This window comes from Carcharhinus amblyrhynchos, chromosome 3, assembly GCF_965287045.1.
Source record: "Carcharhinus amblyrhynchos chromosome 3, sCarAmb.v2.hapA, whole genome shotgun sequence".
NCBI lineage: Eukaryota > Metazoa > Chordata > Chondrichthyes > Carcharhiniformes > Carcharhinidae > Carcharhinus > Carcharhinus amblyrhynchos.
The window spans coordinates 31,647,591-31,672,829 of NC_137326.1; the positions used below are offsets into that span (position 1 = coordinate 31,647,591).

The 25,239-nt window shown below is 40.9% G+C and overlaps 1 protein-coding gene across 1 annotated transcript in view; it reads right to left on the reverse strand.

The window, feature by feature from the left end:
* Nucleotides 1–25,239, reverse strand: part of cfap20dc (CFAP20 domain containing) — a 339,085-nt gene that overhangs the window by 148,616 nt on the left and 165,230 nt on the right. The window contains exon 12 of the mRNA XM_080182992.1: nt 7,926–8,290. Within this exon, the coding sequence (XP_080039118.1) occupies nt 7,926–8,290 (365 nt within the window). The remainder of the gene's footprint in view (nt 1–7,925; nt 8,291–25,239) is intronic.

Here is a 25,239-nt window from a genome sequence, read left to right on the forward strand (position 1 = left end):
TGAGGCTTCACTGTGGGCAGTTAAATGTCACAATCATTCATCAGTTGTATTTGAAATAATTTAAGATCATTTAAAACAGTTCACTTCAGTTAAAAATTGCTGTAACATACTGAGTTAAATGCAATCCTTCATTTCAGTGCTTCATGCTTCAAATCTATTGACTCTCCTGCTTCTCTTCCATGATAATGCAGAATAGGGAATTTTCCAGTGGAAAAGCCACTGTAGCTCTTTCACTTTATGAACACACTAAGAAGGATGCAAGTCTGTAAGATAGTGCCTTCTCAGGGCCAGATTACAGCTGTAATGTTTCTTTGAAGGGCCACCAATGCTGAGAATCAGGAGAGAGCCATAAATAATATTGATGGCAGCTGATCAAGAGCTCACCTGAATCATTAATTTTCAGTCTAAGATGCTGCAACAAAAAACTTGCATAAATCAAGCAAACATTTTATCACCATTGACTTGACTGAGAGCGAATCTATGATAGTCAACTTTTTGCAGTTATGCAAATTTATTGACAGAGTGGAACATAACTCCCAGGAAATTGCTGCAAAGATGAATATTTCTGTACCTTCATTATCCCATAACTTGTAAGATTAATAAAATGTCACACTGTGTTGAGCTTACAGCACAGGCAGGTCATTTGACCCAATGGTCTGCATCTCTCTGTACTCTCCCACTCAAAAATCCTCCTACTCTAATTACCTCTTCCCAATCTATTCTGTTGTTCTGTTCTTGCCACATTTGTATCATTCATCCTCCTCAAATGTGTTAGTGCCATTTGCTTCTGCCACTTCATGTGGCAGTAAGTTTTACATTCTTATCACCTTCGGTGTAAAGAAATCCCTACTAAATTATTTACTTGTTCTGTTAGTGATTCTTTTATTAATGCCACCTAATTCAAGACTCACCCACAAGTGTAAACAGTTTCTGCAAATTCACCTTTTTGAATTCCTTCATAATATCCAAGATTTGAACCAAGTCGCTTCATCTTCCAGTTTCAAATGAAAAGAGTTCCAAATTGTGCGATCGTTTCTATTAGATGCAGCCTCACAATTCTGGTAATATCCATCTAAGGCTGGAATTTTCTGCTCAATCATGTTGGGCAAGTTTGCAGACAGGAGCGGAAGATATCATGGGAACAGCTAAATCACATTGTATGTTGACTTAAACTGCCCAAGCAGTTCCAGGAGTGCCTGGAGGTAGGGTGAACTCCATTGCACTGGAATGGCCTTTAAAAAATAGCACCCCAAGTTACTAAGTTGACGCAGGAGTGGGCAAATCAGAGGCTGTCCTACCAGCAATACATCTGGGGACTTCCTTTGATGTTTTTCTTCCCTCCCCCTCGTCCTCCACCTTACAGTGAAGAAAGCTGCTATGCTATTGATGGTTTCAATGCTGCTTTTCCCACCTGCCATTGGCCTTTGCCTATTTCCAGGAAAGTCTTGCCCCAAGTCTTTTCACATTTCCTCCAGTCCTTCAACGTCACTTTTGTGGTATGGAAATCAGAACTGTTCAGGTTATTCCATGAATAGCCGAACCAAGGTTCCATATAAATTTAACATTATGTCACTGTTTTTATATGAAATGAATCCCAGGATTTACTTTTGCACCTTTTAATAGCTTTACCAATGTGTGTAATTATTTTTGTACAAATCTGGATTCCTAGGCATCTTTGCAGCTCTACCCCAACTAATTTCTTCCCTTCCAAAAAATTTCCCCTTATTCCTCCTACTGGAGGAAATTACCTTACACCACTATATTAAATGTAATTTGCCAATTATCCAAGCACCCTGCAAGACTGCTTACACCTTCTCATTTTTTGGTGTCCATATTGTTAAATGTACCCCGGATTTGGTGTTATTCGTACATTTTGACAATGTAATTTTACTCAGGATGCAATTGCAACAAGCAAGATAAGGAGACTGGGTTAGGGACCCTGCAGTTTTAGCCATGCAAAATAGCACTAGGAGCAGTGTGAAAATTCATGAGTCTGTCAGTAAACAGGCACGGACCTTGGAGCAAAGGGACCAAAAATGAATACTTAAAAAAAACCAAAAATTATAGTCCCATTGGATGACCATACTTATCCCAGGTGCAACAAATGGTGTGAATCCACTAAAGTTTCTTTCAAGATACGTTTTATTTTGTTTGCTCATGTTTTTCTTTCAAATTAAATTCCGAATGCTTGGAAAAAAGTGTTGAGCCTGTAAATTTATGCATCAGGTACAAAATTATCCCATTGTAATTTATGTTTCAAGGTTACACTTTCAAGATGAATCACACATCGCTCTACACAAAGTCAGGTTTGGCACTACAAGGGTTAATATCATTTTCTGGTGTACAGCAGCTTAACTCCAGTATTATTTGGTCTCACATGGTTCTTATAAACTAAAAAGGGGTTTTAATCTGCATCAATCTTTGGATGATAATAATACAAATAAATATCATCAATAATAGTACAACATTGAAGGACGCAGTAACTTTATTAGGTAAATATATGATGAAAACCAAGATGAATTAAGAATAAAAGTTCTAACTCAAATGTTTATTCATTTGTCAATTATATGATGGCCTTATCTGTAACATATTCACTGGTAAATTGCAATTATCTTCTTTGCACCTTGACTATTTTCAGCGACAGTACAAGCCTCTCATAACTTCTTTGGATCAGTTACTACTCAGTGTAAAGCTCTCTTTAGTCATCAGATTACTTCTTGATCCAAATAACCATGAACTTGCCCATTTTAGAATATACCATAGCCAATTTTTGACAGAACTTCTATAGACACCATCACCTGAGGAAAGAATGTTAATCGCCATCAGTTTCCATTCTGGATACTGACTGATGGCCAACTGAGCGATTAGAAAAATGTTCATTTATCAGGCCACTTTGTTTTTCCTTTAATCAGCTCAGCAGTTTGCTTAACTGGGAAAGAACATCCACCATATACTTTCCTCTGAACTAAGCAGCAGCTTTATTCAGAAATACGAATAGCACTGGAGCATCAGAAACTTTATTGTATGCAATTTCTGCAATGAATTAAATAGCATTAGCATTATTCCATTTCATGAAGACCATTAAAACAGCAGAAAAAATATAGATGGTAGCTGTGTAATAAGGTTGAAATTCAATCTATGTACAAAGAATGCTCACAAACTATAGAAGCTTCCCATTTTATAACCTACAGTATCTAAACTCCCTGGATTAATTTAGTCTGTCCATCATAAATCTATATGTAATACAAAACTGCAAAAGGAACCTTATTATAACTTCCTGTGAATCACATGACAATGTTATTTAATAGTGATACCACAATTGCCTCTCACACTCTTCAATCAATGTCATTTGTGCACTGCATTAACCCTCATTAGTACCATTTCGATTCTATTGAGACTATAAGACACATTACAAAAATAATGGATGATAAATTCTGAATAAAGGCTGCAATTTAATCTCAGGATTCAGTTGGCATGCATAAACCATGAGAATGAGTATGAACCTCACGATTAAATTACAGCCTCATTACTCAGACAACTGCCCATAAATTCTGGACTTCTTTATTTGCACTATTCTTTACGCTGATATTTTGTCTTAATTTGCTCAATTTGCATCTGTTACTGTTTAAATCTTAATCTATATTCTTTTGATTGTGTATCTTGGACTCTATTTAATGTGATAGTTTAGTTAAATCATCCTTATATTTTCTGTTTGTTGCACATTTTTGGAACATTTTTCTATGTAAATTTTCTGTCATTTAAAATAATATATTTCATTTGGTCTCATTTTTCTCTCTAATTTTTCAATTGAGCTTGATGTAACGTCAGCATACTTAGTTGAAAATAGGCATTGAACCAAAAATAACATATTTGCTGAAAATTTAATGATCGGATTATTTTAATTGTATCTGGACTGAGGTGGTCAAGAAACTCTATTCTATTGAGTTTTTTTTAATGTTTCAGTGACCACTGCAATAAGAGAATACAAATACAGCTGTGCTTCAATGGAACATAATCTGCTTGCCCAGAATCTGGAAGTTTCTCCCCCATCTCCCCAATAAAATCTTGTTTCATTCAGTGGTTGAGTTATTGGGTCTTCCTAACTGTGAAATATGTTTATATTTCAATGTGATCCATTCCACTGTTATCTAATGAATACTTTTGATTCATGGAAGTAACAATCATCTTAGTTATAAAAGAAAATCCTGAAGATAAAAGTAACCTTTTAACACAATTTAAAACCTATGATTTGTATCCATGACTGGTTACGTCATATGCTATTTCTAAACAGAACCCAGGAAGTTATTCACCCAAACCTTTTTTTAAAATCCATATATTAAATCCAATATGGAGTTTTAGTCTCACAACCTGGTTTCAATGCTTTTTCTGCAACCATCTCACAATACATGGAGATTATATATTGGCCCAGGTATTTCGGTTTCTGCAGGAGTTGAAGATGCGCTTAGGGTCCCATGGCATTCCCGATGCAAGAACTCGGCAGGAATTGCCTGGAACATTTGGAATTCCAATGGGCAATTCTCCTACTCTCTGGTACCCTCTGAGAAATGGGCAACTAAAGTAAGAATCAGAGAATTTGGTTGTTCCGACGTACTTATCTGAATATTTACACAGGAAATGCTAGATAGAAAAATCCTTGTTTAACTCCTGGGTAACTATATAATGGCTCTCAAGCAATAACACTGACCTTCCCAACAACTACCCCTCCTGACCCCTGACTACGCTCTGACATATCAGTACCCTGACCAGTCTTGACTAGTCCAGACTCAACTTGATTAATTCCCACCATCCGACTCCCTCCCAACCGGACTTGATTACCTTCAAAATATCCAACATACACTCACCTGACATCCTACTTATCATTCCCACCCTACCCACTTTACCCACCTATTACCCTACCAACTTGTCACTCTACCCACCTACCCCATATGCCAACCTACCCACCTGCCACCCTATCCACCTCAACCCAGCCTATCCACCAACACCCTACCCAGCTCGCCTAACCTCTTACCCACTTGGCTTCTCTCTGTAGCTGTTTTCAAAGCAGCTTTGCAATATTTACACAACTTTTATCTTCAGGATTTTCTTTTACAACTAAGATGATACGAAAGTAGAGATTCACTGTGAGATTGCGAGACTAAAGCTTTACATTTCATTCAATATGTGGACACTTCAGCACTGCTTATTCATCCGCAAAACCATTTTTGGATTTTTACTGAACAAGCAACATATAATCGACTGAAAGATAAAACTCCTCAGTTATATTTGCCAATGAAGTTATAAAATGTATTTAAGTGGCATAAATTGTTTCTTTCATCTTCACATTACAGCCCAAGTTATTTACTTTTCAATGTGTTTTCTTTACCTTTCTATACTCAAGGTAGATGTGTTGGCGTTAGTTTTCTAAATTCCCTGGATTCTGGAAAGGTTCCATCAGACTAGAAAGTAGCAAATATAACTCCTCTATTCAAGAAGGAAGGGAGGCAGAAAATAGGAAACAGTTGGCCAGTTAGCTTGATGTCTGTGGTGGGGAAGTTGTCAATCATTAAAGAGGTAATACTTGGACGCTCAAGGTAATTGATAAAAGCCTGGTTTTCTGAAGGGAAATGATTTTTAATCAATTTATTAGAGCTCTTTGAAGGAATAACATATGCTGTGGATGAAGGACAGCCTGTAGATGTACAGTACTTGGATTTCCAGAAAGCATTTGTTGGGGTGCCTCATCAAAGGTTGTGAAGAGGACATGAACTTGCAAACGGATATGAATTAGTTGCATGAGTGGCCAAAGATCTGGCAGATGGAGTATAATGTGGGAACATGTGAAGTTTTTCACTTTGGCAGGAATAAAATAGCAGGGTATTACTTAAACTGAGAACGACTGCAGAATTCTGAGGTGCAGGGGTATCCAGGTGATCTTGCACATGAGCTACAAAAAGTTAGCATGCAGATGCATCAAGTAAATCAACATGACTAATAGATTGTTATCCTTTATACCAGAAAAATGGGATAAAAAGGATGTTTCGCTTCAGTTATGTCAGACATTAGTGTGACAGCATCGAGAATACTGTGTGCAGTTCTGGTCTCCTCAAAAAAAGATGTAAACGCTTTGAAGGCCGTTCAGAAGCGGCTTATTGATTGACCCTGGAATAAGTGGGTAGTCTTATGAGGATTGATTGGATAGGCTGGGCTTGTTTCCACTGGAATTTAGGAGAGTGAGAGTGACTTAATTGAAGTACAAGCTGAATAGTCTTAAAAAGTGGATATGGAAAGGACTCCTGTGGATGAGTCCAGAACTAGGGAATACTGTTTTAAAATTAGGGTTCGTCTTGATAAGGTCATGATGTGGATATGCCGGCGTTGGACTGGGGTAAACACAGTAAAAAGTCTGACAACACCAGGTTTTAGTCCAACCGATTTATTTGATCGTAAACTCACAAGCTTTCGGGTTAGCCCCGTCGTCAGGTGAATGGAGAGTTCTGGCCTCAGACAGAGCATATAAAACACAGATTGTCAGCCACTTCAGGACTTGAACAGCAGGTTAGGTGTAAAGATTCGCATTCTAATCAGTAACCTCTAAACTGTCTGTGCTTTATATGTTCTGTCTGAGGCCAGAACTCTCCATTCACCTGACGAAGGGGCTAACCTGAAAGCTTGTGAGTTCGTCTTGATAAGGCAGAGATGAGGAGAATCTTTTCTCTCAGAGGATTGCGTGACCTTTGAATTTCTCTGCCTCAGACAGTCATGGAAGTCGGGATCAAAGAATATTTTTAAGGCTGAAGTAGATAGATTCTTGTTAGCCAAGAGAGCCAAAGATAGGTGGGAATATAGAACTCACAGCCCAAACAGATGAGTCATGATCTTATTGATCAGCACTGCAGACTCTCGGGATTAAATAGCCTACCCCCCTTCCTATTTTGTGTGTATGTTTACTTACCCGGATATGGCAGCCAGTGCTATAAAAAAAGGGGTGGCTTCTGTGCATAGCTCCCTATGAGGTTTGTTACACTGGGTTGGATGTGAATGACCCTCCATTCATTCAAAAATTGGAAGACGTGCATTTTTTTTGTCGGTCAGAGTTGTAAGAAGGTTGAGCCATTATTTCTCTTATAGGTTAAATAAATTTTAAGTTGTTCACAAATACATACTATGCACAGGATTTTCTGACCATACCCACAAGTGAGATTATCTGGTCTCGCTGCCAGCGACCCCTCCCATCGTGGGTTCCCTAGCAATGGAGTGTGTGAAAAATGGGAAACCCTGTTGACAGTGGCAGGGCTGGAAGATTCTGCCACAGGTCAATGGGAGTGCAGAAAACACAGCTTTAAGGTGCTGGGGAGTAGGTACAGAGGAGATGTCAGGGGTAAGCTTTTCACTCAGAGGGTGGTGGGTGAATGGAATTGGCTGCTGTCGGTGGTGCTGGAGGCAAATTCGTTAGGGTCTTTTAAGAGACTTCTGGATGAATACATGGGACTTAAATGGGATTGAGGGTTATAGGTAAGACTAGTAAGGTAGAGATAAGATCAGCGCAACTTGTGGGCCGAAAGGCCTGTTTGTGCTGTAGCTTTTCTATGATTCTAAAATTCTGCCCTATACGTTCATGGGCTCATTTTGTCCATTTTATGGAGAAACATGCAAGGCAACTCTACTACCTCCAATTTTCTGCAAATACTGTCATTACAATAATTAACACTACTAAGAATATCCTGAGGATAATGTTCAAAGGCGCCTTATTGAGATAACATAAAGGAGCTACTCAAGACTTTTCCTCACAACGCATGATCACATTATGTATATTATGTTTTTGAATACACGGGCATCTATCATCATGTACATAAACACCATCTATTATTATATACTTGTAGCTACAACTAAATGTTACAGAGTTTACCGATTTAGACACAGCTTACCTCCTCACTGCTATAACTTCCATGGAAATCATCCTCCAGTTGAGCTGCTTGCTTATCTGCATTTTCCTGTTTTCCATGATCCTTCATATCTACTATCCACATGAAACCTTTTGATGAAGTGCTCTGTACCTTTCCATGAGGAGCTGACCTTGGTTGTGATGAATATGTAAAAATGTCCTTCAGTTTTAATTCATCATCTTTTTCATCATCTTCACTTAAAGATGCTGAACTACTTTCATTTTCTGTCTTGCTCTCATTTGGTTGTAAATGTGAATTGTTTCTGAAATCTTCGGAGTAAGGTGTAGAATGTTGAGAGGAAATGTATTGTGAACTGTTCTCTAAATGGTCAGGAAAATGCCGTTCATCTGAAAAAAGTAATTAAGTTGTTTTAGAATTTATATATTTTTTATTATTTCCAAAGAGACCGATCAATTTGAAAAATAAATTTGAATTTCCAGTTAATAACTCAGACACTATTACAAAATTTCAGGGTTTAAGATGTTTACTGTAACAAAAGCACTAAAAATGAAAGTATCTTTATAGGCAACTTATATTTTAAACAATTGAATGGAATATCCCATTCTTATTTTTAGCACAAAGAAAGAAATATACTTCTTTGGTATACAGCCCTATAAACAGAAATTCAGTTCCCCCCAAAAACAGTCCAAAGTAATTCTGAATTCCTGAAGGTTTACATTACATGTCTTTTTTCCCCCCTTTCTCTGGCTGGTATCGTCTAGCCTCAGAACTGTCCATCACAATGGCAGTATTACAATCTTCCCTCAAGTGCACCATAGCAAATCTTCCAGCTTCATTTGAATTCATTATGAATTTGATCTTTTCAATCCAAGAATGGTATTTCACCCCATTGTGATCTGTTTTCAGCCTCCAGCGGCTCCCTCTTTCTCTCAGAGCTTAGAAAATTAAAACACTTACCCATGATATTCAATGTTACTTTAGGAAAGCCTATAATCCAATCTTTACAATGGCTACCTCTGAACCCTTGCCCACGGTCGTGTGAATTACATGGGCTTTATATCCAGGTAGAATTGCTGATTAGCTATTCTTTAGACTCATATCTTATCCTGGAGCCAGACAGCTCAAAGTATATCCTTTTACAATTTGACACACTTAACAATTCCCTGAGACTTGTGGTCTATCTACTGGCATCACAACTGCCTTCACCATAAAAGCTGATTAGAAAGACAAGGCTATGCATTTCATACAAAGTGAGCCAAAGTGAGAGTGATAACCAATTCTGATTCTATGAACTAGAATACATTTCCTAGGTAACCAATGATAATTTATTACTGTGATTCAATACATAGGAGACAAAAGAAGGAAGGCAAGAAATAATGCATTTTAATAACACAAGATATTCAGTTGATAATTATGAAATACAGAATTAATTGTGCAAGAGAGGAATAGCTAATAACTTAACAACTTTAGAGTGAAACAGTGAGTCATCCTGACCTTTTTTATTTGGGTCACATCTTGTACTAAAAACTTATCCATCAGGTTTTGCAGTTACACTAAGTGCTGGATTGCTGAAGAAAGAGACATGCTGCAAACACTTTTCATCTTGCACTCATCAGGACAGATGAAAGAATGCCAAATTTCAAAGGAAGTGATAATTAATAATACATGAAAGAAGGGTGTGATTGGTCAAGATCTTGTAAAACTCAGAAGATAGGGCCCTATTTTACCATTTTAATTCTAAGTGCTGGGTGGACTTGAAAGTGGGAGTGTTTCAGATCCAACTTTTAGACTCCATACATACACTGCCTGCAAAAATATCAGCGATTAACACATCCAAAACCCTGCAGCTCTAATCGGTGTCTCCAACTGTGCATGCACAGAACAAAAAACGATAGAATGCTGCTCCCCTGTCACATCCTCCCAGGCTGGATAATGCCTCCCCCTGGTCCCCACCGACATTGCCCCACCACCACAACATTACTGACCCCCTTATCCGCCCACCCCCGCTTCACCAGGACTGATTGCGGGCCCTTCCACCTTCCACCCACCAATCTCAGGCAGAGTGGTAGTGGACTCCTTTCCCCTCCACTGATCTCAGGCAGAGTGGCAGCAGACCCCTCCCCCCACCAATCTCAAGCAAAGAGCCAACGGACACTCTGCACTTACTTCTTCATTAACTGGAGTGCCCAAATTGGACTTCTATGGAGCATGTCCGTTTTGCGCTGATTCTGAATGGGTGAATGTGGTGGTAAAGGGTGAAGTGCCGGTAAAGTTAGGCTTGCAGCCCATTAAGTCAACTTAAATGCATTTAAATGGCCGTCGTGCCCGTTTCGGGCGCGATCTTGATCATGGCCATTTTTGGGCCTTGGTAAAAGGGGAACCAGCGCAGAGGCGGACACAGGTCACGCTACTTGCCTCACGCCCATCTTTATCAAGTTTTCATGCTCAAAAACGGATGCAACGTGACGGTAAAATCGGGCTCATAATGTCTAATGTTAGATGCAATTCAGCGATTGGATAGCATTTAATGAATTATTCCAACTGTGTTAGAATTACACTAACAACCAATTTAAAATTACCAGTTGGGCTCACAATGTAGCTCACATATGATTGTTAGAAGATGCATATATTCAAAGACCTGCCACTTTAGCCACGAAAGAACTACACCCAGGCTTTACATCTTCTTGTGAAATAGACAAAAGCATGGGGGACAATAGCTTTCGGCAAATGCTCTGCGGCAAAATCTTGAACAATCAGCACCGACTTGTTGATTAAAGCAGGAAATGCCGGCACAGTGGTAATATCACTGAACTAGTAATCCAATGACCCAGGTTAATGCACTGGGAACGTGAGTTCAAACTCCACTATGGCAGCTAATGGAATTAAAATTAAATCAACAAATCTAGAAATATAAAGCCAGTCTCATTAACAGTGACCATGAAACTACAATTGTTGTTGTAAACCTTCTGTTTCACTATGTCCTTGAGGGGGGAAAATTGCCAGCCTTATCCAGTCTAGCCTACATATGACCCCAGACCCATAGCAATATGTAGTTGACTCTTAAAGGCCCATTGAAATGAAGGGACAAAAAGGAACGGATAACAAATGCAGGCTCTGGCAGTGATGCCCACATCCCATGACAATTTAAAAAAGCCGAATCAGCAAGTCTTTTCTCATGCAGTATAAATTTTTGTTCCTTTGGAAATTTGTGTTCTTGCATCTGTCCCGAAGAGTACAAGACAAAAAGCTTCAACAACATGTCCTTTTTTCAGCAATACTCAACTTCTGTAAATAATAAGTGCTAGATTTTGAAGTTGTCCACTTTGTAGAAATGGGATATAACAAAGCTGAAGAACTCACTGCCCCAGCCCCACTGATATAGAGTCATTTCATTGGGATCATGTCCATATGCATGATAGGCAGCCACTCATTTAATTACTTAAATTGTAAAGTCAAAGGATCCTGATGTATTTTTCAAAAGGAAAAGGGGAATCGTGCTTGATGGTTGGACCCATTTGGAAATATTGAAATTGACTTCTATGAGGGGTATTGAAACAAGCACTCACTTGTAAATAATCACGTGTCACAAATCTGCCTGAAAATGATTTGGCATTGTATTGGGTAATTTGAGATTGTGAAATTGTTGGGTTTTTTTTTGTTTGTGCACTGCAATTATTTGCTCGAATTCCTTTAGCATTAACAAGGAGCTTCAGCATCAACAAGAAAATCACATTAGAGCAGGCTCAGAAAGCAGAGCAAAGGAAGGGTATTGCTCACTAACAGCCAATTTAAAATTATCAGTAGAGTCCCTACCTTCAAGGTAGGCCTTTTCAGATCAAGGATTTCTTTCCTCTTAACTTTGCAGTTATCCCAAATTTTGCAGGCAAACTGTGCAGCTTTGGACAGGAGAACCTGCAAACCCACGCTGCCAGCTGGTCAGTTTTTGTTGCCCTTAACATTATGTATTTGGCTTATTTCAAGCTGAAGCAAATTACATGGATCACTTGAGCTGATCAGTTGTCCATGTCTGCAGTAAATGAGCCACTTATTGTGAAGCCAAACAACCATAACAAGTACCTGATGTAGGCCATGAATCAACATGAACGAGCAGGGACTTTGTCAGTTGCTGGGTTTCAGCAAGAGCAGGGAGCAACTGATTGCTTAAATGGCCACAGGGCAGCATTATTTCTCAATGGAATAGGAAGAATTCCCTTAACCTTCAGCTGATTTGTGATCATTGAATAAAAATAATGCTGACTGTGCCTGTTTAAAAAAGGCAGATACTCTGCTGTGTACCATCCTCAGCCATGCCTTCAACTGTGTTCCTTGAGATTCCTTCACCTATTCTTCAGTAGACGTGGCTTTCTAAAGATGTTAAGTCCCTTATTCACCTATACTTGTTAGGGGTATGAGCATTGCAGGAGGTGGTTTTGGCTAATGACCGGATATCAAGTCTTTCACATGTACCCTTACAAGTGCTTCTCCAATTTTTCCAAAGATAAACTGAAACACTTGGTAAGATAGGAACGAGCCATTAAAGCTGCTTTATTTAACAAAGTAAAAAGTCAAGTCAAATTCTAATTCATTCAACCTCATTTTGCCCTGAAAAATGGGAATAAATAATGAACTATCACAGGCTCTCTGTCTTTCTCATGCTCACTTACTTGTTTTGGCATTACCTTTCCTCAATGTGCATGTAAGGCTTCTAGCTCCAACACTTAGGCCTATAGATTTCAAGCTGTGAAATGTGCTGGGAATCTAACATCCTCTCTCAATGTTTCAACAGTAGGGCGAACAATAAAAATTACTTAATTATCTTCCCATTTTAAGGGAAATATCACGTGCCATTCTCAAAGTGAATGTGGACATCTCATTAATAACATGGGATAAAGCAATTCATCCGTATTGTATCGGTTTTAAATAAGCTGCGAGCTGAAACCTTGCATAAGAGGAGTTAAAAATGCATTAGAAGCAGTTCAGAAAAGGTTCATTCGAATGATATGGGCTTGGGAATTTACCTTGTGAGGAAAGGGTGGACAGAATGGGCTTGTATTCATTAAAGAATAGAAGAATGAGAGGTGATATTATTGAAACATTTAATACCCTGAGGGGATCTGACAGGATGGAGCAAAAAGGATGTCTTCATTTGTGGGAGAGACTAGAACTAAATGCCAAAACATAAAAATAATGAGGCTTCCTATTTAAAATGGGGATCCAAGGATTTCTTTTCTCTCAGAGGGGGTGAAGGCAGGGTTCCAGAGTCTACAAAGGGATTCCAGCAAAGCTGGCAGCCCCACATGACCAGCAAATGTCAGTTTGAATGCACAAAGTTTCAAAATAATCACAGAAATCAAATAGGTCAATCAGAGCAAGGTCACCAGCCCATCAGCGTCCAGTGTTCCAAGAAGCATTGCTTTGATTAGCCCATTTGATTTATCTAATCTTGCTGCTGCTGGGCATAAAAGTGCACAGCCATGAGTGAAGATTAAGGGTGAGGCAGGAACCAATGGGAGGTGAGGCAGCAAGAAGCTGAAGAGTGGCATGGCCATAGGTGGTAGGGCTACAAGGCACACAGATTGAGGGCAGCGAGGCTGAGTGGCAAGGCAGCAGGCAATAGGTGACGTGGTGAAACAGCAAGGGGGTGGTGAAGCAACAAGGGGAGATGGTGAGACAGTGAGGAAGTGGTGAGGATGTAACAACACTGAGGTGAATACCAGCTGGCGAATGTATTTGTGACTATGTCTCTTCTTAATTCCAGAGGTCACAGGTTCTGAGTGCCTTTGAGCACAATATGCAACCCATTTGCTCAGACAACTGGACCAGGTGTCTTATCGGTGCATGATTGAGAGTCTGATTGACATGACTTTTGACTGCACACTAAGTCAACATTTCACTGCACTTTAGTTGATGAATTTTTGCAGCAGCTAAATACACGAGTATTCTAACATGGCAAAGAGAGCAGTTTGTGAGCTTCTTCCTTTTGCCTCAACATATTTGTGTGAAAGTGGTTTCACCCAATGCACAGCTACAAAAGCAAAAATCAGAAGCAGACTGAATGCCACATCTGAAATGAAAATCCAGCTCTCTAACATCAGGCTTGACATCAAGCAGTTGTGTGCGTGAAGGAGGCAGGATCCCTCCTCACATTGAGGATAACAAGGAGATCAGCCTTCAGTTCTTTGTCACAGCAGAGGGAATGTCACAACTGAAATGAGGATCCAATTTTCCAACATCACCATGCATCATGTTCTTTTATAGAATGACTTGAAACTGGGATGTTATCAAAAATGATTTTGCAGGGTTGGCCTGCAAAGAATTCTCCTATGCATGAACCAATATCTTGGGGGGAAAATTTGCAAAGGCTATGCAGGGGGGTTTAAACTGATTCAGAGGGGGGGGTGGGATCCTGAGTAGCGGGGATGAAATTGAGGGGGTCATAGATGAGGACTGCAAAGTGCGGCATCGTGGGGGTGGAGTAGAGCATGGTTTGAAATGCGTATACTTTAATGCGAGGAGTATTCGCAATAAGGTGGATGAACTTGCAGCGTGGATCAGTACCTGGAACTTTGATGTTGTGGCCATTTCAGAGACATGGATAGAGCAGGGACAGGAATGGTTGTTGCAGGTTCCGGGGTTCAAATGCTTCAGTCGGAGTAGAGAAGGAGGTAGAAGTGGGGGGGGGGGGGGGGGGGGAGTAGCATTATTAGTCAAGGACTGTATCACAGTGACAGAAAAGAAGTCTGATGAGGTAGTATGGGCTGAGGTTAGAAATAGGAGAGGAGAGGTCACCCTGTTGGGAGTCTTTTATAGACCTCCTAAAAGTTCTAGAGAGGTAGAAGAAAGGATTGCAGAGACGATCCTGGACAGGAGTGAAAGTAATAGGGTAATTGTTATGGGAGACTTTAACTTTACTAATATTGATTGGAATAGCTACAGCTCTAGTTTGTTAGAGGGGTCAGTTTTTACACTAAGCGTGCAGGAAGGTTTTTTGACTCAGTATGTAGATAGGCCAACTAGAGGTGAGGCTATATTGGATTTGGTACTGGGAAATGAGCCAGACCAGGTGTTAGAGACTTGGAAGTTGGTGAACATTTTGGTGATAGTGACCACAATTCGGTTACGTTCACCTTAGTGATGGAAAGGGATAGGCATGAACTTCAGGGCAGCAGTTATAGCTGGGGTAAGGGTAATTATGAGGCTATTTGGAGAGAATTAGGGAGCATACGTTGGACTAGGAAACTACAGGGGCTTGGAACATCCGAAATGTGGAGTTTATTCAAGGAGCAGCTACTGCGAGTCCTTGATAAGTATGTCCCTGTCAGGCAAGGAGGAAATGGTCGAGCAAGGGAACCGTGGTGCACTAAAAAAGTTGATTCGCTGGTTAAAAGGAAAAAGGAGGCTTATGTCAGGATGAGGCTTGAGGGTTCAGGTAGTGCACTGGAAAGCTATAGATTAGCCAGGAGGGAGTTAAAGAGTGAGTTAAGAAGAGCTAAAAGAGGACACGAGAAGACTTTGGCTGATAGGATTAAGGAGAATCCTAAGGCTTTCTTTAGATATGTTAAGAATAGAAGATTGGTTAGGGCAAGATTAGGGCCAGTCAGAGACGGCAGTGGGAAGTTATGCGTGGAACCGGAAGAGATTGGAGAGGCACTGAACAAATATTTCTCTTCGGTATTCACGCAGGGAGACGTAAATGTAGTTGTGGAGAACACTGGGTTACAGGGTTGTAAACTGGATAGTATTGCAGTAGATATGGAGGATGTGCTAGATATTCTTGAGGGTTTGAAAATAGATAAGTCCCCTGGGCCAGACAGGATTTACCCTAGGATTCTCTGGGAGGCAAGAGAGGCGATTGCAGAGCCTCTGGCTCTGATCTTCAGGTCGTCGTTGGTCACAGGTATAGTGCCAGAAGACTGGAGGATAGCGAATGTTGTCCCATTGTTTAAGAAGGGGAATAGAGACTTATCTGGGAATTATAGACCGGTGAGTCTTACTTCTGTTGTGGGCAAAGTATTAGAAAAAATTATTAGGGATAGGATTTATAGTTATTTAGAGAGTAATGAATTGATTGGAGATAGCACGGTTTTGTGAAGGGTAGGTCGTGCCTTACTAACCTTATTGAGTTTTTTGAAAAAGTGACCAAAGAAGTGGATGGGGGTAAGGCAGTTGACGTATATATGGACTTTAGTAAGACGTTTGATAAGGTTCACCATGGATGGCTTCTGCAGAAAATGCAGATGTATGGGATTGAGGGTGATTTAGTTAATTGGATCAGGAATTGGCTAGCTGATAGAAGACAGAGGGTGGTGGTTGATGGAAAGTATTCGTCATGGAGTTCGGTTACAAGTGGTGTGCCTCAGGGATCTGTTTTGGGGCCACTGCTGTTTGTAATTTTTATAAATGATCTGGATGAGGGTATAGAAGGATGGATTAGTAAATTTGCTGATGACACCAAAGTCGGAGGAGTGGTAGATAGTGAAGAGGGGTATCATAGTTTACAGAGAGACTTGGACAAGTTTCAGAGCTGGGCCGAGAGGTGGCAGATGGAGTTTAATGCGGAAAAGTGTGAGGTAATTCACTTTGGCAGGAATAACAGATGTGTAGAGTATAGGGCTAACGGTAGGACTCTGAATAGTGTTGACGAACAGAGGGATCTAGGTGTATATGTGCATAGATCCCTGAAAGTTGGAAATCAAGTCGATAAGGTTGTTAGGAAGGCATACGGTGTCTTGGCGTTTATTGGTAGGGGGATTGAATTTAGGAGCCGCAACGTCATGTTGCAACTGTACAAAACTCTGGTGCGGCCGCACTTGGAGTATTGTGTACAGTTCTGGTCCCCACATTATAGGAAGGATGTGGAGGCATTGGAGAGGGTGCAGAGGAGGTTTACCAGGATGTTGCCTGGTATGGAGGGAAGGTCCTATGAGGAGAGACTGAGGGATTTGGGGTTGTTTTCGTTGGAAAGGCGGCAGCTAAGAGGAGACCTTATTGAAACATATAAGATGATTAGAGGTTTAGATAGGGTGGACAGTGATAGCCTTTTTCCTCGGATGGAGAAAGCTAGCACAAGGGGACATAGCTTTAAATTAAGGGGTGGTAATTATAGGACGGATGTCAGAGGTAGGTTCTTCACCCAGAAGGTGGTGGGGGAATGGAATGCCCTGCCTGCTGCAGTTGTAGGTGCGCCTAGTTTGGGGCGTTTAAGAGGTCCGTGGATAGGTTTATGGATGGAAAGGGATTGGTTTAGGTTAGAGGGTCATTGCTTTTCTCTTAATTGGTCGGCGCAACATGGTGGGCCGAAGGGCCCGTTCTGCGCTGTAATGTTCTATGCATTGCCGGAAGATCTTGCTGCCAGTAGAGAGTAGACAGGCAATGCGAAGAAAATGATATCTGCCCACCGGAACGATGTATATGGTAAGCTCTGAGGATTCTTCATCCAGTGGGATCTGCCAGAATCTGCATTTGACATACAGGATGCTGAAAACCTTAGCATTTGGCAGGCCCACTGTCTTCATAGGGTGATGAGGTCTGAGCAGTAACCCTGTTCAGACGCACTGGGTCAATGTAAATCCTGGCCATGCCATCTTTCTTTACTACAGCCACCATTGCTGAAATCCATTCTGTGGCCTCGTTAATAGGAGTCTGACACCTAGTGCTGTCATTCAATGCAGCCCATTGACTATCTTCTGTTTCGTGGTGATCGGTACTCTTCTTGGAGCACAAACTGTTGGTGGTACTGAGTCACCTTGTCTCATGTGGTATACTACTGGTAGCTTACCAATGATGGCTCAATTGAGGAGATCTTTGTATTTTTTCATTTCTGGGGCCTGGTGTTGTAAGAAAATACTTCTGGATGTGTGATGCTGTCCCAAAGTCCTCACAGTGGCCTTATGTTCTGGTCAACTGCATGAAACTTGAAACTGCTCTAAGTGCAATGAAGAGTGACCACACCTTCAGAGTGAATGGTTTATATGCCATTAGATCCACCTAGATACTGGAGCTTGATAGTCCACATGGGTCTAATTCCCGTAGCAATCGACGGGATGATATGTTATATGTTGCTTCGCTGCCGATCTTTTTCAGTTTTGCATTGCTACAAATCATGTTGAGTTCGTGCTGGTGTCAACACTCTCACAATAGTGTGTTAGTGAAGGGTCAATGGTTTCACTGCTTTGGCTGAGCTCCAATTAATTCATCTTGCTGATGCTCTTATCCCTGGAGGACTGACCAGCTGCAATGAGGCTGGTGGCAGAGGAAGGCTGCTGTGGTTTCAACCTGCAGTGTTTTGCGACATGATTCTACTTGCCCATCTATTGTGATATTTACCATGAGCAAAACACACTTCTGTTGTGAGAGTAAGGCCAGGGCAGTTAGGGCAGGGTGTGCCTTGTATTGTGAAAATTTATGTTTCCCTCCTTAAATCCCTGATGCTTTTTTCTGACTATTCATTTAGCATCAGATGCTAATGGCTGTTTGCAGAATTAAATCTCTCTCTACAGCAGATGCTTATGGACAAAATCACTGTGGACCCTGCAGACTATTCAATTCCTGACTCACCAAATAGTAAGGGTGTCAAACGCACGTTTCTTCACTAAGATTTTCAAGGTTGTTGAATAAGATTGTATTGGTTCATCTGCTCTTTGGTTTGTTGAGTTAAATGCGTGCCTGTCAAATATTATATTTTTTGCTAGAAGGCAAATGTTCTCAAACTTATTTCAGGGTCTTTCTCCTCCTCAGTTTGGAAAATAAATGAGTCAAACTTTTTGATTGCTTCAGGGCCCACTAAGTTTAGTAAGGTGCAATCTTGTACCTTTTCTGATGTCAGATAATGCAGACCCGCAGTAAATACTGCATGCCTTTTCAATCTTCTTCCAACGGTCTGCAATGTTCTTGTCGAAGACAAGTAGATCAATGTGCCAAAGTCCTTGTGCCATACGACCATGCAGAAGTGATGGGCTCCCAAACAGTGACAATAAGGACTTGTAACAAACAATACTTTAGTGACTAGCTGAACAGCTACTCCCTGCTTGAGCTTTGCTTGCACTTCAGATCTCCCGTAGTCTCGACACATGACCCTTTTTGTAACCATGTCATCACATGACCATACAGCCTATTACAATTTGTCCTGAACTAAGCTTACTCTATTAGTCCAAGTTTCTCTAAGTGCTGGGTTTTTTTTCCTTGGATTTTTTTTCCTTGGATTATTACTTCTTACTTCTAACAGTTGCCCCACCACAATGTTAAACTGACTGGCTTCCACCTTTTGAACAAAATTGTAATCTTTACAATCCTCTAGGCCTTTGGCTTCAGTTCAGTAGACAGGAAGAGCAAGCTAGTTCAATTAACAATGTAGCAAATAATTTGGCATGAGTGGCAATGGAAGATTAAATAAAAATAATTCAGAAGTGCCATATTATTTTTAATAGTAATAGAAAAACATTACCCCACAGGCCTGAAAGGTTAAGTTGTAGCTGATTTTCTCAAAATGTTTCTCCTGCAAAAGGGTGAAGTTTTATTGCTATATTCCTCCTCACATTGCCTTACCCAATGCAATGAAAATTTTCCTCCGCTTGATAAGAAAGTATGCAAATCATCTTGTAATTGAGGTTTTGCAACAAATGAGATGAATGCAAGCATAATCACTTACATACCTATTTAATCTTTGAAAACAGATTTATGTCTTAACTTCTAATTATGCGGTAACTATTCTAATGAGCATTTCAAAAATGTATGAATAAAATGACAAATTCTAACCAATGTTCATCAATTTACCTTCTATGTCTAACCAAAAAAATATTTCCAGTCTTAATCTGATGAAAAATGCTTTGTAGGCTGATTGCATATACTGATTACAGTCAGCAGTCTGGCTACGAACGATAATCAGGAAAAAATAATATTTAATGCTAACAATAAAAGAATCTTTGTTAAATATTTTTAATCCTACAAAACCTGTACCACACTCACTGCAGTAGGTCAAGGTAGCTTCTCACCACACCTCCTCAAGGGCAGTCAAGAATAGGCAATAAAAACGCTGGCCTTGCCAGTGATGTCTATGTCCCATGAAAGTAGTAAAAAAAATTGATACATTTCTATGCATTTGCAGTACTGCAATATACAATGGACTGAGTTTTGATGCTCTCCCACGTGAGCGACTTTGGTAGCCAGAGGGGCGGAAAGAAGAGGATCATTTAATCAGATGGGAGGATGGTGGGTGGGGGCCCTGTCACCTTTCCATCTCCAACATAAGTAAGTTGGTAACGGACAGATGCATGGCTGGCCTTCCTGTGCTGCAATTAAAACCCAATTAAGGACCTCATCCTGGGCCAAGGGTTTACCATGCAGGGAGCACAACAAGCAAACCCGAGTAAAGTTCCTTTCAGGCTCCCAGGGGTACATCATTTGTCTGAAACTATTTAGTACCTGATTGAAGAAACTAGCATTGGAAAGAGGAATCCACTAATAACCACTAAGTTGTGTATCAGCAGTAAGTCTCACAATACCAGGTTCAAGTCCAACCAGTTTATTTGATAGCAATCCCACAAGCTTTCGGAAATGGTGTTCCTTTGTCAGGTGTGTGGAAGGTACATCTTGTGTACCAGCAACAGCCTTAGCAGGTGGAGCTTCAGCTCCCCCCCCAGCACCCATGATTCCACCACTGTCTATTTAAATGCCTAGTGGGCTTTCTCTAAAGAAGACAACAATGAGGTTCCCCAATCCTGTTGTCACCCAATAAGAGGGATTCAAGGGGAATTTAGAGATTTAGCTGGTTCTTGTTAGGTATTTGTAAGTATTTGATAGGTACTTATTTTACTTGCATAAACACCAGTGTTAACGATCAACAAGAAGCTCCTTTACGTTTGTCTTTCTTAACATGTAGGGGAATCACAGGTCATTGATCTGTGTATTCTAATCTAACAACCTGCCATTTACAGGGAAATAGAGAAAAATACACATGAAACATCTTCACCTCTATTGCCTCTTTATGGAAAAGAAATTAGATGATTATTCTCAATGTTTAAATGATTGAATGGTAGATGAAATTACTAGACTTAAATGTCATGAGCAATGCTGGAAACTGAATATTTAAGTGTAGTCAACATTTTAAAAGGTAAAGAAGAAGGTGGGGCTGTTCTGTCAATAAAGGATGAAATAAGCACAGCAGTGAGAAATGATTATGGCTCACATGATCAAGAGGTAGAATCAGTTTGGGCACCAAATAGTGGTTAAGGATAAGAAATAGCAAGGGAAATAAGTCACTGGTAGGAACAATGTAGGACAGAGCATCAGTCAAGAAATAATGGGAAATTGATGAGAAATGCTGCAATAATCATGAGCAATTTTAATTTTCATATAGGTTGGGCAAAACAAATTGGCAAAGGTAATCATGAGGACATATACGGCAGAACTTTACAGCCTCACTCGAACGAGACCGGAAATTCCCGCCCAGGGTCAACATACATTTCCATTGTCTGATCCTCACCTGCTCCGATCCTGCGGCGGGCGGGGTGGTAAAATTCCGATAATAGTGTATTTAGAATAGCTTCATAGAACTAGTTAGTTCTTGAATCAACCTAGAAATAGGCTCATTTAAACTTGGTAATATTTAATGAGAAAGGATTAATTAATGGTCTCATACTAAAGGATCTTCTAGGGAATAGTGATCGTAGCATGGTGGCATTTCATATTTAGTTTGAGAGAAACATGGGTCCATAACTAGTGTTTTAAACTTAAATAAAGGTTTGAAGATAAAATTGGCTAAAGTATGGGATAATAAGGTGTAAATGACATGAGTGACCCTAGCTCTGTGCTCCAATCTCTGATGAGACATACTAATAACCATTCAGTTGCTCATGATTAATGAGTGGATGCCCTTTGGCCCACTATGAATGCGGATTCTGCTGAACATGTGACTGGCCTTCATTGATAGAATACCATACATAATGTAGCTGTGTCTCCTTCACAACTTTGTGCATTCACAAATTCTACATTCTGAGGTTTTACTCTTCAGATGCAACAACTGTGATGTGAAGCCACTGAGTTCCGAGTGTCCCTTTAATAGTGCTAACAAAGGCAATGGCCATCAGAAGATTTCTTCCCAAGTAGTTCTCTTTCCTTTCCAACTAAGTCGAGTCCTGTTTGCTCCTGCGGCACTAACAAGTTAAATGGTATTGCCAGAAGAAGCCCCTAAGCCCAGCACTCCTCCCACAGTGTCTCAAATCCTTCCTGATTAGATTCACTATAACTTTTGATTTGAGCCAGCACCATTACTGCGGTCAGCTAAATGGTGATTCTTAATTTTTATTTCCCAATGGAATCTGACATTCCCTCCTTCTCTGTCCATCTGCTAGATATAATTCTCGATCCTCACAATATGAAGGTAGAGCTTCCTCCTTCTGTTCTCCAGTCTCCCCAGATAATACTGGATCCCACTGTTGCTGTGTTGGACAGTCCTACCCTCCCTCTTAAATCCATCATGTGTGACATGCATATGCCCCATGTGGTGTCTACTCATCCCAAGGTCAGCCCCACAAAAGAACTTCATCTCCATCCACTGCCCTCCTTCCTTTATTATGTGTTTCCAATCTACAGCCTACAAATGTTTCCAGTTAATTTCTGCAATCCAGAGACAGCAATTGAGAGATCAGTTTGGACACCAAGCTGTGTTTTTTGTCTCTGAGGCACACAGCATTTGCCCCGCCCTGCATTTGGAATGTCCCGTGCTTCCAATGATTCCTGCTGCTGCGAGCCCTCTGCACTCCTGGGCTGTTTCCTATCTCTGACCTCTGAACAGGAGGTCAACATAGCCCCTGGACTGCCTGTAATCTATGATTCCTTTCCATTTCTCCATACTGCATTTTGTATACTCCATTGCTCCTGACAGCAAGATCTTGGATTTTCAGAGTTCCCCATTACCATGAAGATGAGATCCTTTCCCATATCATCCACCTTCTGGATGTGGATCAGGATGTGGTCTGTAGACCCATCGCTCATATGCCACAATCAATCCCTAACTTCCTATTCCAAAGCCTACATGCATTCCATGCCAGTCAAACATGGGGTATCACTTTGATGTCCCTTGTTTGTCAGCATTACGTACCCTTGTTGATATCCAGCTTCCCATCTCAGTCTATCCTTTGCTTTTCATTGTCTCTTATCTTTCTCCACCTTCCTGATCCTCTACCTTTTATAGTGCCCCCATTCCCCCTCACAGCCTTCCTTCCCCATTACCCCACTGAGTTCAACTCCCTCCCCAATGCACAGCCTTTCTTCTCCACTGCCCGCCCCTTGTGTTCACCCATCTACCCCCCCACAGCCTTCCTTCCCCATTGCTCCCCGCCTTGTGTTCACCCTTCACCTCTCACAACCTCTCCACAGTCTTTCTTCCCCTTTGCCCCTTGTGTTCGTCATTCCCTCACATGCCGCCCCCGACTGAAGTGGGCAGGGTGGGAGAATTCCACCTATTGTCTTTCAGCCTTTGCTGAGAGGAAAACAGCTAAACAGTAGAAAATGACTTTTCCCAAACACAATATTCGGAAGGGGAATGGGACATGTGCATCAGATATTATATTTCCTCTTTGGACAGGGTCCTGAATGAGACACTGCTGCAAAATGTCATGGACACTTCAAAAGAGGTTTCTCCAAAGTCACCTGTGAGCAATGTGTTCAGTTTAAAAACAGCAGCAGCAAAGCCTTTGTACTTAAAGATTAGTTTATTTCACGCTTGCTCTGGAAGTCACCCAAGAAAATAAAATCACTAACACACACAAGGATTAGTTATAGAGGAAGATAAAAACAATACTTAAGAAACTTGGATCAGTTCAATGTCTCTATGGTTTCGTGCAGGCCTAATATATTTGAAATCAAGATGTTGCATTATCTGAAGTGAAGATCTTGAAATTGTAACGTTGTGTCTTCAGCTGTGATGGCTTCCACTGTCAAATTATAGAGGTGAATTTTGAAGATGGAATCAGATGTACAGGGAGGGAAGGTGGTTTCTTGCTTTGGTTCTGTAGATGTGGCACCTTTAGCTGCCCAGTTACTCTCAGCAGACTATTAGCTCTCTGGATATTTCTCGCTCTCTCCCTGGGTTGAAACTCTTGTAGGGTCCTTTGAAGATGTTTCTCTCTGAATCTCTTGGCTCCTGCAAAAAGCACTAAAAGGCCAGGAAGCTAAAGCCTTTTAGTGCTTTTTGCAGGAGCCAAGATGGATGCAGTTATCATGTGATCGAGATAAAATCCAAGACATCCTCCAAATAAGGCAAGTGGTAATTTGATTTAGCAATCCAAAGCCTCCTTATCAGCCACAGTGTTCAGAGAGGGCCAAGGTTTTCACATCTTCAGGAAAAGCTACATCTTTTTGAGGATTCACTGAACTTTAAAAATCTTTTCATGTCTGGGTAAGGCAGTTTGTAATCCACTCTGACCCTTCCAGGGTACTGACAACATTGTTGTTGTAGAATTAGGTTGTCTCTTAAAGATCAACAATGTCCCTTTCAAAGGGGGCATTTAATTTTTTTTCCCTCGAATTTGTAATATACTCATGTCTAACAGAACAGAAAACATGCTCTTATCTGTTGCTGCTCACTGCTTCACTATCCGCTACAACTTCAGTGTTCTCCAAAGAATGCTTTCAGCAAATGTGGATTTTTCGTGAAACTGCCATCAATTTGATGCCAGCGTGACTTTAAATTGGCGGTCATGATCGATTTTGGTTCACAGCTTAAACCCATTCCTGCCAGCCATGCCACACTACATCCCAATTGTTATGAAGACACCCCCCCCCCCCCCCAACCCACCACCACGCACACACACACACCTTTGATTCTCAGTGCTGAAGCAGCAGACCATGAACTTCCTATTCCCTTCCCTTACCCTGCCAAAAACCATAAAATCCTCCTGAGAGAGTTGGGATAAATGGGTCATTTTCAGACCGGTAAACTGTAACCAGCGGAATTCCACAGGGATCAGTACTGGGACCTCAAATTTACAATCTATATTAATAATCTGAATGAGGGGCAAAGGTGAAAGTAAGTTGATATGGTCCAGTGCACCGTACCGGCAAGACATTTGCATTGGAGATAGAAAGGCAGAGATGTGAGTCAGAGCCTCACTGACATCTGCCCCTCTTGTAACTTCCCCCTTCCATCAATCACCTGCCTCCTTGATTTAAAGGAGCAGCTTCCTCATGCCAGCCAGTGGTCTCTGCTACATCAGAGCGCTGCCTCTGACTGCTGGGCTTTTATGCGAGTGCCAGTGTGCGAAGAGTATGTGTCTCACGCTCAGGGAGGCGTCTCATGTGAGCTTCAGAAGAAAGCATCAAAACTCTTGTGGAAAGG